Raw genomic sequence first — 16,202 nt, forward strand, 5'->3', positions numbered from 1 at the left:
CCAGCTGAGACCTGGCCTCTGCTGTGCTGGTCACCAGAGTAAGGCGGTCTGGTAAATCTAGGTGATCTGGAAGGTGCCAGTCTCCTCCACTGGCACTAGTCCCTCTTAGGACGTGAGGAGGGTCTGGGCCATGGCACCTGGAGGAAAGCAAGGGTCAGTGACTGCACAGAGAAAGGCTTCAGGACACCAGCCAAGACAGGATGCAAAACCCTCAGGGAAGAAGGCTCCAGGCTGGGGACAGCAGGGTGTCGAGTGGGTTGGGGCAGGAGCTCGGAGTTCCTGGCTCAGTGTAGATTCCACAGCCCTATAACACCCATCCCATCCTGCCAGGATGCCCCCGGAGGAGAGCTCTGCTGTGCCCCTGCTCCTTCTTCTCCTGCTGCCCAGGGAACACACTGTCAATCCTGGCCCTCACGTGCTTGGACCAGGACACCTCCAGCAGGGTGAGGGAACTAGGAAAGCCACTAAGAAAAGATCCATCTTGATCCCCATTCCCTGTCATCTCAGATGACTCCTGGGTGCCCAGGTACACACAGAAAAGGAAGCCCTGGCAGTGTTGACCTTCTGAAGGAGACTGCTGGCCACAGCATGCTGCCTTGCAGGTGCCAGTTGGCAGGGAGACTGGGACTCCCTAATGATGTTAACTGGAGGAGAGCTTGCAAGTCTATTCATCAGCTTTGATAAGATCAGTCTTTCATGTTGCAAAGACAGAAATGTGGGTTTGTAGAATAGCTGTGAAATAGCTGTAAAACACTGGTCCCAGGAAGGGTCAGGAGAGAGAGGCAGAGAAAGATGGGCAGCAGGGGAAAGAAAGGCAGGAGAGAATTGTCTGAAGAGAATGGGGAGGATGAGTCCCTGCCCTGTCTCCTCTTTTCTTTGCCAGCAGTAGCAGCACCTTGAGAAAGCTGGTGCAAAAACACCTCTGTGAGCTGAGATTTCCCAGCATTTTCCCATTATTCAAGAGCAGTGGCCTGCAGTGACCTGGTAAGGGTGGTGAGAGTTTCCTGGAGAAAAAAGGAATTGTGCCTCGAGGCAAAACCCATACTTACCTAGCCATTGCCTCAGGGAGGCAGTGAGGACAACATACCTGAGGTGCATACTTAGAGGGACACTCCTGTTAGTGAGTGACAGTCAGAAAACCACTTCCCAGCCCAGAGAGAGCAGAGCTGTCAGAAATGAGTCCATGGGGCAGGCAGCAAAGGCAGAAGTGGGGAAGAGAAAGTGCTCTTGTTGTTATTATGCCTGAAATGCTTCCTCTGTTTTTCTCTCCTCTGGCTTTGACACACGTCAGGCCACTGAATGTCCTGACAGTGGAGGGGACCTGGGAGCTCTGTGCTCCTCATGGCAGGAAGGGTCTGTTCTTGGTTTGATCTCCCAATGGAGTCCTCTCCTCACCACTTAGAAGTGCTTGCTTTCCTGCACACCCTCTGCTTGGCTGCTTGTAACTTCGGGGGGTTCTTCCCGCTGGGGTTTCACATCTTGAGCTTCCTCTGCTCTCTGTGGAAGGTGCTATTTCCTCTTGAAACAGAAGTATCCTCCAGCTCTGTGGCTTCTCCCTTTTTCTTCCTCCGGTGCCTGGGAACACTACCTCCCACCAGAATGCCCAGAAGCAGGTGGGCAACCCTGCTCTGTACCACCCCGGGGAGTCTGGCTGTGTCTTGTTCTGGCAGGATAACCTGCAACCCCAGAGAGGCAGCTGGCTCCAATGGGGACTGTGGACTCCCACAAACCCAGAGGTGACAAGCACATCCTGCTGTATGACTGAAGGGGGAAAAGCTGGGAATCAGTAAGTTGCTGCCTCCCCAGGGTGTACCTGAGGCACTCCTCGGGGTGCTAGTCTGTGAAGTCTGTGGATAGCACAGCACTGAACCCTGGAACAGGAATGGGATGGGAAGGGGTGAGATGATGCAGATGGGAACGCCCACCCCCCCTCCATCTCCACCTCCTTCTTGGATCAACTCTAGACCGACCCCATGCACCAGCCACAGCAGAGATAACGAGCTCTGTTCCGTTCACTTTAAGGCTGATTTAGGCTTTGCCTCAAAAAACTCCACAGTGATAATGATAACAACAACAACAGCACTGTTACCACTACCACTACTACTACTATAAATAATAATAATAACAACAATTAAAATAACAGTAATAATTTTTAACCTTCTAAGACCTGGAGCAGTAAGGCCTGCAGGCTCTACCCTAACCCCTCCAATTCATGACCATGCTGCACCTCACATGCTGCAGAAGGGAATTCCTAGAGATGTGGGGGCTCTCAAGACTGACACAGCCTTTTCCCATGTGAAAGACTCTCCTTCCTTGACTCCTGTGTCTCCTCTCTCCATCCCCAAGGTCTTGCCTGCGTTGGATGCACCTGGCTGCTGTACCGTGTCTGCCTCCAAGCCCCTCTCGGGACACTCCAAGGCTGCAGCTCTCAGACATCTGAAGGAACACCACTCCTGAGCCCTGCAGTCCCCCAAATGCTATGGTTGTGGTTTCTGCCTATGCTGACTTTAAGATTGCATCTTTTAGAGACACCTTTACTTTTTCAGACTTCAGTAAAACAGTCTTTAGTGTAAATGTGAATTAGATCAAGAGTATTTTTCCAATTGTAATACCAGTATCCAGATGATTGATTATATCAGTAAGGTTTTACTAATGTAACAGATATTATAGAGATAACATCAATATTATAAAACAGTTGCAGCTACCTGTCAAATCTTCATGCAAGTTTACTTAGTAGGCAGTGAGGAGTTATTAATTACCAGAAAAGTCAGATCAGAATTGGAACATCACAAAATGCTGAATGCAGTTATGCATATCCATAGTAGTAATAGCTACCTTCTGTATTTTCTGTTTTCTGTAGCTATTATAGCCTTCATAGTAAAAATGAACAAACACTTAACTGGACATCATACAAATCGTCAAACTGGAAAAAACATAAAAAATATGATTTTCTTTAACCCATTTAACATCAATTTCAGAAAATTTTTCACTCCAGCCTGCCATCTATGAAATACAGTCCTGCCAATCCCTCCAGGCAGGGTGAAATCTCTCTTCCTGTCTGCATGAAGGTACCTCATAAGCCAGGCAATCCCCTTTCCTGTCACACCATCCCAGCCTCAGAGCAATCATAGACCACTTCAGAAACCATTCTTGTAGCAGCCATTTCCCCCTAAAGCAAACAAATACACACCTTCTCAGTCACTACTAGACTTGGTTTCTTCATAGCCAGTTACATCTGCATTTGCCCTGGTCTTCACCTTTAGCTGCAGAAAATCCTGCTTTCCCTCTTTGCATAGAATCATAGAACTGTTGAATGATTTAGGCTGGAGGAGACCTCTGGAGGTCATCTAGTCCAAGCAGATGCCATGAGATCCAGCTGCTCAGGGTCCTGCCCAGTTAAGTCCTGAATACCTCCAAGCATTGCTGTTTTACAGCCTCTCTGGAAAACTTGATCCACCCTCAGGGTAAATAACAACAACAACGATAAAAACAATAACAAGTCCTGATTTGTAATCCATATTTCCCATGTTCCAACCTGTGTCCATTGCCTTTCACTCTATGGCTGAGCACCTTTGAGAAGACTCTGCTTCCGTCTGGTTTTTTAGTCTCCAGTCAGGGAACTGTGGACAGCAAGTCTTCCTTTAGCTCTCTCTTTTTAAGGCTGAAGAAGCCCAGTTCACCAAGCCTCTGCTTGTGTGCCACATGCTCCAGCCCCATGACCTGCTGGCTGGCCTCTGCCAATCGCATTCTGCATGTCAGTGCCTCAAGAAGCTGAAAGGAGCCTTTTGCCAGGGGAAATGTTGTCTCTTGAGGCAAGCCTTTGGAGGGGAAAATGCCCTGGTAAGCAGGGCCTCCCTCCTGTCTGACACCTGGGCACAGGGAACCAGCAGTTTAGTTTGCTGTTTTGGGATGAGTCATTGGGCCAAGATGAGCCACTCCTGGCAGGCGGGAGTGTTAGAAATACTGCAGACGGCCCCATGGAAGAATCATCCTCTGAGCTCTCGCCAGCCACACTGTGCATCCAACTCCATCTCCAACTCCAGCTGTGGCCAGGAAAACACAACAGATGTGAGATTAGTCCCATGGGCAATCAGAATCAATGTAACGTGCTTAGAAAAAACCATGCAGGTCATTTCAAATGTCATTTTGGAATGAGGTAGTAGTGCCCCCATATGCAAACCTGTCTATTATTTGGTCTCCCACATGCCCCACTTTTCTCACAAAATCCTGACTCTTCCATCACACATCTTTGGGTGCTTCAAGAGCAAGAGGACGGAACGGAAACCATCCTCCAGCTGCCATCCAAACTACTGCTTGCTTTCCCATCCAGGTGGGAGCATGGCTGCTCATCTACCTTCCTATCCCCCACAGGCACAGGCCATCTCTTTTCTCCAGGTGCCTCCTTCTCCTTCCCCCCTTCTCATTCTTTCTGTCCTGTCTCTCCTTCTCATGCATTCTCCTGCATTCCCTCCTTGGCACAAAGACTGAGCTCTGTGTGTCACCTCAGGAGGCCTCACTGCAAACACCTGCACATTTGCTCCCCCAGGCAGGAAAACCCAGCCAGTGTCTCCTTTCAGGCACCCTGGCTGTTTCTGTCACCTCCCACCACAGCTGCTCTCCAGGGCCAGCTCTTTGCTCCACCAAACAGACTTAGCACCACAAGAGCACTGCACACAGAGCAACAAACTACTTCCTAGAAATGGAGGGATCGGATGATTGCTCAACCACACCGACTCAGGGACATGGGGACTCCCCCCAGCCAAGCACTGGTGATTCCCCGAAGCTGGAGGAGACACATGAAAAGCAGTGGGGCATCTTGAGGGGATGGAGCAGAGAATCTTCTTCATTTTCTAAGGTGACTTGCTCAAATGCTGAGAGCTTGCCTCATCCCCAGATGCAGGGCTAGGAAGGGATTTTCCCTCCTCGGGATACTTAGGCTAGGTGGTATAAAAACATAAGGACAGTCATGTCTCCCACCAAGGGTCCTCTGCCCCAACAGTGGTCATCAGTGGTGGCTGAGGAAAGAACAAGAGCTGGACTAGCAAGTAGGATACTTCTCCTGCATACTCGCCCCTGTGACCCAGTTAGTTTCTGCAGCTCAGGGCTGTTCCTGAGTCTGCTCTGGCTTATGTGGTAACAGTTGTCCAATAGCTCTCCTCCAAGGTCAGTCTCCCCTGGAGACCATGTCACTTTTGCTATACCACTTTGATCATTTCCCACAACCCTGGATCTAGACACATTTGTGAAAGCTTCACTGACATGTGCTTAATGACACTTGTTCCTGCTGCACAGGCGGGGAAGGCAACACCCCAGCCTCACCACAGCCCCCAGGTGCCATTGCTGGGCAGGCTGAGCTCAAAGCTACATGCAAACAGAGGCAAGGAGAGAAATGCCCCACAGAGCACTCTGCATGCCTTTCTGTGCAGTGCTGCGCACTGAGGACACCAGTGTGGGCTCAGTGCACAGAGGTAGGCAGCGCTGTCTTGGAGCTCAGCTTTCTGCACGTGGAGAAGCACGAGGGAGGTCTCCACAGACAGTGAAGAGGAGAACCTTCCCGACTCTGCCTGAGGTTTCCATTTTCCCACTTGCAGCAACAGCTTAGGGGGCTGCGCTGGGAGCTGCTGGTACCAGGAGATGTAGGGATTGGAAAAGCTGGAGGAGAAATTACAGTGCAGTCTTACGTTGTGTCCTGCCTGGATGGTCGCTTCTGGTGGGAACTGCAGCACAAAGTCCTTTTGTGCATGACCTGTAAAGGCAGAAAGGCATTTCAGCACTGCTTGTCTATGTATGCATCTATCTATCTATCACTTCTTCAGCTCTCTCACTATCCCCCACCTCCATTTTTCTCTTTTCATAGCCTATGGAAAACTAAGGTGTTTGTCTGTACACCCTTCTTTCTCCAAGTTCTTGTGACTCCTCAGAGGCCAGTCTGTGAGCTCATCCTGATTTTCATCAGCATCTCACTGGGCTGTAAGGCCATCCGCTGTTTCTGTACCTATCACTGGCTTTTTGCCCCTCCTGGAGATCAGAAGCAGCTCTATTAGCTATTGGTCTCTCCTTCTGCCTTGCCTAGCTCTGGTCATACTTCTCACTACAACATTCTCTCCCTAAGCCACACCACAGTGTCTGTCCATGCCCTGGCTTTATAAAGCTTTCCACCTCTCCTCGCATGGACTTAGCCTTCTCTGAACAGTCTTCAAGGATTTTTGACATTCCAGCATAGATTGACAACATGTTTTTCAAATCCACCGAGGAGAGAATTTCCCATGTCTAGCACTGGTCCCTCCCCTGGCAGATCGCGCTCGCTCTCTCTCTCTCGCTAAATACATATGGATAAACAGTGCACACAAAGGCACTTGTTATCTCAGAAAGAGACATGCAGAGCCTCATTCCTCCTTTTATGCCCATTACTCCTGACATCCCTCAGAGTACTTGCAGTGCTCCACCGGCAGCCCCTGCTCTCCCTGCATAAAGACTCCCAGTTCCCCGTGAAGTCAGAATTTGCACCTCCCCCTCCAGCACTGACAAGGCACTCTCTTGCTCTGATGCACCCCAGCCTGAAAGTGTGTCTCACCAAAGGCTGCCAGTCCCAGCAGGGCTGCCAGAAAAATCAGGACCATGTCACAATCTCCACTCCACGAGGTGTGCAGGTATCTCTGAGAAAGAGGGTGCTGAAGATAGCAGGTCCTGTCTTCCCCTGCCTCTGCAGGCTCAAAGCACCCTCCAGACCTCAGCCCAGAGGGTGGAGCAACACTCTCTCACTGCTGCTCCAGACAGATCTGCTTGGGACCTTACACCTCTGCCCCAGGGAGGCTCTCTGGAGAAAGGAGCTGAAGCTGTTAAAATGCTCAGCCTAAGCAAAGCAATCAAGCTGCAGCCTTTCCTGTGCTCCATGTTCCCAAGGACCAACGGGAGGCTTTTTCAGCACTCGGAGGTCCCTATGTGCAGTCAGGCCACAGCTGAGCTCTTTAACAAGCCTCTAGGCCCAAAGGTGCTTGGATATCCTCTCAGTCAGACATACCCAGCTGCAGCACTGCTGCCTCTGAACTCTGCGCCACATTGCCAAAGGGGCCCTGGGCACCAAAAAATTCCTGTAGGAGCCTAACATCGTGCAGCCTGCTCTCAGGCACAAGGAGGCTGCTGGGCGTCTTCCTGCTTTTTGCCCCTCCTGGAGATCACAAGCAGCCCAGCCATCCCCCAGCAAGGAAGAAGTGTCCGTGGTGAACTCTTCTTGCCATCCAGAGCCACCCAAGACAGAGGCTTGTGCCCACTCCAGCAGGGGATGGAGAAGGGCCCCTTTGCTCCCAGTCATGTCCCCCTTGTCCCTACGTACTGTTTGAACAGAGCTAGGACCAGACACAGACAAAGACACTGTGACCCAGGCTGTCTCTCCCCACAAGGATTTCCCCTCTGTTCTCCCTCAGCCAGTCAAGAGGCTCCTCAAGGGAAAGGGCTCTGGGAAAGGCACCTGCTGCAGAAACCCTCCACCAGAGGCAGACACACTGTCCCCTCTGGCAGGGTGGCAGAAATGGCAGCACAGCCCTTTGCTTTGCTGAAAAGCCCTCTCCATCCCTTCCAGTATCCACGTGCACAGCCTCCAGCTGCTTGTGCTCACCTGGGCCCTGGGAGTCACATGCAGGAGAGACAAGGGTGGGCTGAGGGCTGGCTACTGGAGGGACCAAGGGCTCCCAGCCAGCTCCTGGAGAGACCATGAGCTTTGAGACTCAGCTACAGGTAAGGTCACAGGTAAGGTGCTGGACCAACTGCTGGAGAGACCTGTTTGCCTCTGTTGTGTGTCTGTGTTTTGTGCATTAGGCAACTGGGAGACCAGGTCATGCCCCACCATCTGTTGATGGGCCTAAGTGTCTAAGGTCGGTTACTGGAGGAATCCACCCTGTCCACAGGGAGTGTGCATAGATCTGCGTACCATCAACTCTTGTGGGGCTGTGGGCACTGGGGGTTCGTGTGTCGAGGTGCCAGCAAATGGGGAGACCGGGAGATCCTGATCAGCTCAATCGCCCCACCTCCAGGCACTGAAGGCATCACCAGCATTCCAGTCAGTTTCCTCACCCGCTGCTGCCGTCGCCTTGGTATGTCTCCGTCACAGCCAGTGTGGGAGCTACTTGTCCACTCGGAGGCTTGGGAGCCATTTCAGGGTCCCTCCTGCCACGGAGGCCCCGGCCCAGTGGGACCCGCGCAGGGACAGGCCCGGCGCGGTGCAGCGAGGTGAGGCGAGGCGGCCCCGGTGGGTAGAGCAGCAGCACCCCCCAGCGGGCCCGGCCCCCGCCAAGCCCCACACCCCCAGTCCCGCCCCAACCACGGCAGTTCGTGCCCGGCCGCAGCCCCGACCTGTGCCGCCGGGTCTCCCACGGCGCAGTAATACACCGCCGCGTCCCGCCAGCGGGGCCGGACGAGATGCAGGACGCTGGAGCGGCGGTCTTCGGACACCATGAGGGTCCCTGGCGGGTCCCGCACCTCTTTCGACCCTTTGAAAGCGCTCGTGATGAACGTTGGACCTCGTCCTGGGAGCTGCTGGTACCAGGAGATGTACTCGCTGGTCTTTATTTTGGGGTGTGAGCAGGTGATGTTAATGCCAGTGCCCTCGGTGGTCTCTGCCGACGGCTCCTGTTGCACCTGGGCCCTGCCCACAGCCACTGCCGAGAAAGAAGACAATCCCGGAGAAAGGGTCAGGCAGAAGGAAAGTGGCAGCGAGACAGAGGCGTTCGGGACAGATGGGGACATGCGGTGAGTGGCTGACGTGGAGAATGATCTCTGCATCAGCGTGTGGAGAGACTGGAGGAGACTTAGAGGTTTGGTGTGGATGCATGAAGGGATGGGTTGAAAGTCAGACGGGTGGATGGACGGATGAAGGCAGGAAAAGTAGACAGGGGAGCTGAGGTGTGATGGTGAAGGACGGATGGCTGATTTCAGGGCAAGAACAAATGCTGAAGGCACAGGGGAATGAATGGATGTATGGAACGATGGAGCAGCACAGGAAAGCAAACTGGTACTGATAACAAGGATGAAGAATGAGAAAAGGAGGCGAGAGTGGAGCCAGAGAGCTGCAAGAAGAGAAAGGGAGATGGTAGATGAGGGAGGGAGGCAGAAAGAGCGACTTAAAAGCCGAGAAACAAGTGCGGGTGCTGGCCCCCCACCCCGCCGCCGCCGCAAGCCCCGCGCACCCAGGAGCACCGTGGCCAGCGCCGCCAGTCCTGCGCCCCGGCACCGCCGCATCGCGCCGCACCGCTCGGCCGCCCGCGCCTCGCTGCCCCCCGCCAGCAGCGACTCTCTGCTGCGGCGCCGGCGTCTCCTCTCGGGCGCCGCCGCCGCTCGCCCCGTCGTCAGCTCCGCCCCGGGGCTGCGCCCTGCCCGGGCGTCGGCGCCGGCCCCGCTCTCGTCTCGCGCCCGCGCCCGGGCGGCGGCGTCCGGGAGGCGACAGCGGCGGGAGCGGGGCGCTCGGCGGGGCTGCGGCACACGCAGGCGGAGGCTCCGCGCCGCGCACGGCGCTCCCTGGCGCGCGGCTGCAGCAGGGGCCGGGCGGGAGGGGAGCGGCAGGGGCCGGGCAGCGCGGCGGGGACGAGTCTTCCTGCCGCCGCCACAAAGCGGAGCGCGACGAGCCGCGGTGGTGGTGGCGGGAGCCGGCGGTGCCGGAGCTCCTCAGTCCCGGCCGCAGGAAGGGCTCCTGAGCTGCTGCGCGGGAATAGCGCACCCCGAAAGGACACCAACCACCCCCCCCGCCCCCACAAGGTGCCGCAGGCTGCTGCCCAGCGCACTTCCCTGCTGGGGTTTTCTGCCCCTGCTCAGAGACCTGAGCCTGGTGCTGCTCTGTGCACCTGATGGTGGCCACAGTGCGGAGCTGCCTCCCTGCTGTGCCCCGAGCTCGCCTGCTGCTCACGGGCCCTGGAGCCGCGGCAGGGCCATCACTGCTGCTGCCCACCCACCCTCCCAGTGGGGCCTGTGACCAGGATTCACCCCAAGGGAAATGCATGTCCCAGAGCCTGGCACCGAGGAGGCCTTGCTTGTCCTGGGAGCCTGGAGCACACCTCTGCCCTGGCAGCACTAACGCAAGGGCTGCCTGAGCTTCTCTTGCCCTGACACTGCCCCGAGCACAGGCAGGGCACCTACCCACCCTCCCCAGAAATGGCGAGTCCTGGCCAATATCCTTTTCTGCACTCAGAGCTCTCCCCACGGGGGCATTCACAGCCCTGCTGCTGCTGGCTGCATCGTCCTGCCAACACCTGGGACAGTTTTACCCAGGTTGGATCAGGATGCAGGTGCCCGGGAACAGGACAAGGAGCTCCAGCCGCTGCTCCCAGCAGCATCATTTACGTCGCTCGGGGCACATGGCACAAGAGAGGACAAAGCTGCCCAGCACAGAGATTTCCAGGCTCCCCAGTGCAGCTCCTCAGGAGGAGGAGGTGGGGCAGGCACCTCTCTGGGCTTGCTCCTTGCACTTCACAAGAGCTGCTTGGAGGATTTCAGGGCTCTGCATGGGCAGCTGCTAGCTCAAATCCTGTGATGGAAGGCACATTGCATTGTTGTGGGTTGAGCTGTGCTAGCCAGCCTAGGCTCCCTGCCCCGGTTAAGCCAGCCTCCGTCCAAGGGGAACAGGCAGGGAAAGGGGAGAAGTTTACACAACAGGTATCACAGCATTGAACACACCCCAGCAGCTCTCTGCAGCACTGATGGCCTCCGGACTATTGAAATACTGCCGAGTTTTCAAGGCAATGAATCAGAGAAGACCTCACCCAAAAGACATGCAGCAGGCTGATTTGCTGAGCAAGGGGGAGCAGCATTACCAGAGCCTGCTTTGAGGCAGCCTGAACAGACATAGTCCCCACACAGGAGGAAGAGAAGCAGGTCATGTTTGGGGGCATCTGAAATAGGAGATTCGTAGGCCGGGTGAGAGCCCTCCTACTGGCAGGTTCTCAGGGCACAAGGCTTGTCCTTCTGGGGCCTGCACAGCACTGGGCACATCCCCCCACCACCACTCCTGTGGTTCTGGAGACCACTCCAGTGCCCAAAGCACAGGAGGAGACAGACTCCCCAGCAATGCAGCTCAGCCGGCTCTCATCAGCCGTGTGAACCAGCACACGCTGGGCTTAGCTCAGGGCATTTGAAATCTCCCTTCAGTGCCACCTGCTCCTTCGTACGTCTTTGTCCTTTGCAGAGAGCTGAGTTACCTTAAGGTGAGTCTGGAGGCAGCTTCATCAGCACTCTGCTTCTGGAGTCCTGGCCACAGCATTTGCATCCTGCAGGCATCCTGGCTTGTCCCCAGCACACACCCCTCAGCTGCCTCAGCTGCCATGGTGAGAACTGAAGCACCACCCCCTGCACAGGAGCTACTGTGGCTGGTCCCACGCCCCCAAGTCTCTCTTGAGGAGATCACTAAGGAAAGGCAGGAATCTTCAAGGTTGTAGGATTCCTTTTTTTTTTCTTTTTTTTTTTTTTTCCGTGGGGAACCGATAGGAGTATGGAGGTACGCATGGTTTTGCACATGTCTTTGGGGGTGTGTGTGTAATTCCCTCCACGCCCTCAGCAGGTCAATGAGTGGGATGAGCATGAGCTGAAGGGGCCAACAGGGAATTACAGTGAAACTGTAGTCAGACTACGGCATGCCACTGAGGGCAAGTTGTCATGACTGCCCAGGTTCCCCTCGATTGATGCACTGTCCCTGCCAGATGTCATTTAGGGAGGGGGAAAAAACACAAAAACAAACCACAAGCTTCTGTTTGCAGTCATTTTGAGTACGAGTGTCTCTCATACACAGTGTAGCCCTTGGGAACTGCATACTCCCCTTCTTCCAGCACAGCCCAGGGCACAGGAGAAAAGAAAGGAGAGGTGGGAAAAGGCTGAGACACCTCCTTCGTCAGAGAAGCGAGAAGAAAGCATCAGCCCAGCTGGAGAGTGCCCAGCAAGCATGCACAGCACCAGCCCCAGCCTGGGACAGCTGAGTGGCCTGAGCCAAGCAGCTCCCTGAGGTATTTCAGATCTGCTCTTCTGAAGTCCCAAGTTTGAATTCTGCCCAGTAGCCAGGGCTGCCCTTGACCTTTACATCATCCCCCAGTAGTAGGAGTACCAGGACTGTGAGGCTTTGCCTTCTGCCTAAAGAAAGCTTCCTCTGTCTCCTCTTCTTGATCAGGAGGTCTGCAGCAGACATCGACTTCAGTATCACCTCTGCTGGCCTGCCCTCTAATCCTCATCCACCAGCTCTCTTAACTGTTGCACCCCGTGCCCCGAAGCAAAGCTCCATGCATTTGAGCCACTCTTTCCCACAGATCGCAAGCCCTCTTCTACCCATGCCCACCCTATCTTTTCCCAAAAGTGCCTCTTTCCCTCCACTGAAGCACTGCAGCCACAAGAGTTATCCCATCAGGTCTCCAAAACCCCAGACAGGTCACAGCTCTGCACCTCTGCATGGACTTCCAAGGTCTCCTGCCTTTTCCCCATGCTATGTGACTCCTGCACAGGCCTTTGAGGTGGCCCCAGCTGGTGCTGCTTTTACAGGGGAAGTGGCAGAGCCTCCCCTCTCATGCTGTCTGCCACACAAATCTGCTCTGCCCCTTGCACCCTTACATCTCTTCAGGTTAGGATGAACCTCCCCGACCCCATCCCGACATCAAAGTCCCCTCACCAGGTTAGCAAGCCTGTTTAGAGAGGCAGTTGTCCCCCACTTTGTGACGTATATCTCACCCCTGAGCAGTGGTGACAGAAGCCAAAGCCCTGCCTCCAACACCAGCCATGCAGCCCAGTGTTGATCTGTGGGAGGAATCCACTTCTACTCAAGCCTTTCCCCCTCCCAAAGGGGTTGAGGAGAACACCCCCTGGGGCCCCATGGCCTTCACCTCACCCCCAGAATGCTGTTGTCACTCTTGATATGCTTATGGTTAGCTGTGACAGGATCACTGGTACCCACAGGGCAGAGCAGCATGAGGGAATAGTGCAAGGGCCACACAAGGCTTGGCAGTTTCTTGGCAGGCCCTCTGCAACATCCAGGCTCCTCACCCTTGGCAAGCAAATGGCCCCCCAAGACAACAGGTCAGCTCAGCCATTTGGTGCCTCTGGACCCTGCAGGAGGGAGTCTCTTCAGACTATCACAAGCCTTTCCTCCTTCACACAGACAAAAGCTTTGTGGTCAGCTCCTTCCAATGAAGCCCTGGTTTGTCCCCATCAGTGCCCAGGCCACTACACCTCTTCTGAAGTTGCAGGCCTGCAGGTAAAGCAGGAGGCTATGTCCTGTTTCCAGGAGTCACCATCTTTCAGCATTCCCCATCTTGACTGCCTCCCTCTACTGCCTCTTTGACCATGGTCTCCAACTCTCCTTGCTTTGTGTGGCTCAGGCTCTGGTCTCCGCGTGGCAAAGTCTGAGGTCGAGCCAGGGAGGTGAGTGAGCAAGACAGGGCCAGGATCAGGGCTGCTGGCAGTAATCAGGCTATGGCACAGTCCCGTGATTGCTGCACAAGTCCATAGTGATGAGGCAGTCCGAGGGCAAGACGGGAAGTCCTCCACATGTCAGAATCTGACTCCAGATCAGCGGGCTCCATGGCCAGTCACCAGGCATGGCTGTGAAGCAGCTGGAGCTGCAGCTCAGCTGGGGGCCCAGCACTAGAGCCTCAGCTTCAAGCTGCTGCCACAAGCAGGGTTGGTCAGCCCTGGCTGAGGCCTGCCAGCAGAGCTGCCTGGCAGTGATCTGTCTCTCCAAGGCCCTTTGAGGAAAGGTGGGCAGCCCTCAGCTGTGCCGTATGCAAGCTGAACCTGAGTCCAGGCAGACCAGCCTCCCACTGAGGGAGCTTACACGCTGCACGCAGCCCTTGCTGGAAAGAGGGTCTTTTCTTGAGGCTCCTCGGCTTCAACACCTGTTCAGCCCCAGGTCTGCCTGACACAGCACCAGGTTGGTGAGCTGCAAGGGTGCCCTTGGCATTGGCCAGCCATGAGGAGCCTGCCTCCCATCCCATACACCACCAACACTGCATTGGCAGCAGATCCACTCAGGGATGGCAAGCATGAGGCAGGCAGGATTCCTCAGCTGCAAGGGTGCCCTTGGCATTGGCCAGCCATGAGCAGCCTGCCTCCCATCCCATACACCACCAACACTGCATTGGCAGCAGATCCACTCAGGGATGGCAAGCATGAGGCAGGCAGGATTTCTCAGCCTGTATGTAAAGCTTAGCTTATCCTTCTGAACTCTCTAGCACTGGGCAGAGGAGATGGGTCCTGGCCTGGAGAAGCAGAGGGTCGGGCCTAGCAGCCATGTCAACGCCCTCTGAGTATTGTTACCTGCAGGGAAACCAAGGTTCCCAGCTGGTGTAAAAGTGTCCTTGCTGGGGCCTGAAAGAGGCAGTAGCAGATGTGTGAGCTTTGGAGGGACAGGGAAAGGAGGGCTCGGGAGACAGGGTCTGCTTTCCTGTGCCTGTGCCCTGGGCAGATCTCTGACGACACTGTGCCATAACCATTCAGCTGCAGTCAAGCTCCTTCTGGCCCAGGGAGCCTGCTGCTCTGTGGTGTTTGTGGATAGAGCAGTGGAAGGTGCCCCTGCCTGGAGCAGCACATTCCCTCATAGGGAGGGAGCAAGTATGTGCAGGCACAGACAGACATGCACCTGCTCACGCACACCTGTGTGGAATCATGCACAAATCTGTGCACCCACATGCACTCACACAAATCCAGCATGCCCACAAGCACACCCAAGAAAAGAGCATGTGCCTAAGCATGAGCACCTGTGGACTCAGCTAAGGAAATGCTGGCAACCATCCTGGATGGGCAAGGCTGCATCACGCTGGGGAAGGACTAGGCCCCAAACGTGCTAATGGTGTTGTTGGGGACTCTCTCAGAGACTCTGCAGACAGGTTCTATGACAAAACAGGCCAACAAAATGTCCTGGTCAGTGGTGGTATGCAGCATAGGGTCAAAAGCTTGCAGCACAGCCCACCCACAGAGGGAGGGGACAAGAAGTGACCAGTGGAGTGAGCTGGGAGGGAGGGAGCGAGAAGGATGTGGCACAGCCTCCTGCATGGGAGCCCTTGGGCATCCAGCTGAGGATTGCAGGAGCTGAGCTCCTTGTGGCAAAACGGGCCACAAGCAGCCCCACAGGAGTGACCCAGGTCTACATCACCTGCCTGCACTGGACCCCTCTGGCACTTGAGCTGAGTCTTCCAACCACACTGACGTGTTCCTGCCCCGGAAGTCCTTGCGCCTTTCACCCGAGCCCTCAGAAGAAGCTTTCACAGGGGGAATGGTCATGGCAGAAACAGAGAAATGAAAAGGCAGCAACACAGGAAACGAAAGTACAGCCCATCTCATTAGCTGGGATGTTTTGCATTGGACAGGAGCTTGCCAGAAAATTGTCCCCTCTGCAAAGCATGCCCCTGGGCCTGGGGCAGGGCAGGAACAGGATAAAAGCCAGCCGGACTCCTCACTCTCTCACTCTCCCGCTTCTCCCCCATCCTCCTCCTTGGAAACCAGGTGAGTCAGAAGCCCTTACCTCTCCTCCTCCTCCTCTAAAACTACGTCTCACCTCGGTGGATGTCTTAGCTGATATAGGGCCTGTGCCCTGCTGAGGCTCAGAGCTCCTTGTCATGGGAGAGGGAAGGGAAGAGAAGGTCTTGCTCAGAGAGAGGTTGGGGCTTGGCTGAGATGGCTCCTGGGTTACGGGCGAGGCAGAAGCCTCCCTGGGCCTGGCTGCTCTTTGCAGGGCCCTGGCAAGATGAGGCAAAGAAGCCCATGTGGTTCCCTGCACAGCCTGCAAATCCCAACCCAGCAGGTGCCTTGACTGCTGCAGGACAGGGTCATAGGTTGCTGCTCATGCACTCGTGTTCTCTGCTCCCTCCCTGCCCTCTCTTGCAGATGCACCTCTGCACCTCCAGCCCCCAGAGATGTCCTGCTGCCACCAGTGCCTGCCATGCCAGCCCTGTGGCCCCACCCTGCTGGCCAACAGCTGCAAGGAGCCCTGTGTCAGGCAGTGCCAGGACTCCATAATTGCCATTGAGCCCCCTCCCGGGGTGGTTGTCCTGCGCAGACCCATCCTCATCTCCTTCCCACAGAATATCACAGTGGGATCCTCCACCTCTGCTGCCGTTGACAGCATCCTCAGCTGTGAGGGAGTCCCCATCCCCTCTGGGTGCTGTGACCTCTCCAGCATTTCCAGCAGCTACTCTGGCACAAGGTGTCCCCCCTCCTAAAGCCACTGAGAACACACCCCAAGA

The 16,202-nt window shown here is 55.4% G+C and overlaps 1 gene segment (V, D, J or C); it reads right to left on the reverse strand.

The window, feature by feature from the left end:
• Window positions 1-5,460: 5,460 nt before the first annotated feature.
• Window positions 5,461-9,330, reverse strand: LOC135330565 (T cell receptor alpha variable 4-like). The segment is given in 3 exon segments: window positions 5,461-5,746; window positions 8,350-8,654; window positions 9,183-9,330. Coding segments are annotated over 3 exon segments (426 nt in total).
• Window positions 9,331-16,202: the final 6,872 nt, after the last annotated feature.

This window comes from Dromaius novaehollandiae, chromosome 22, assembly GCF_036370855.1.
Source record: "Dromaius novaehollandiae isolate bDroNov1 chromosome 22, bDroNov1.hap1, whole genome shotgun sequence".
Classification (NCBI taxonomy): domain Eukaryota; kingdom Metazoa; phylum Chordata; class Aves; order Casuariiformes; family Dromaiidae; genus Dromaius; species Dromaius novaehollandiae.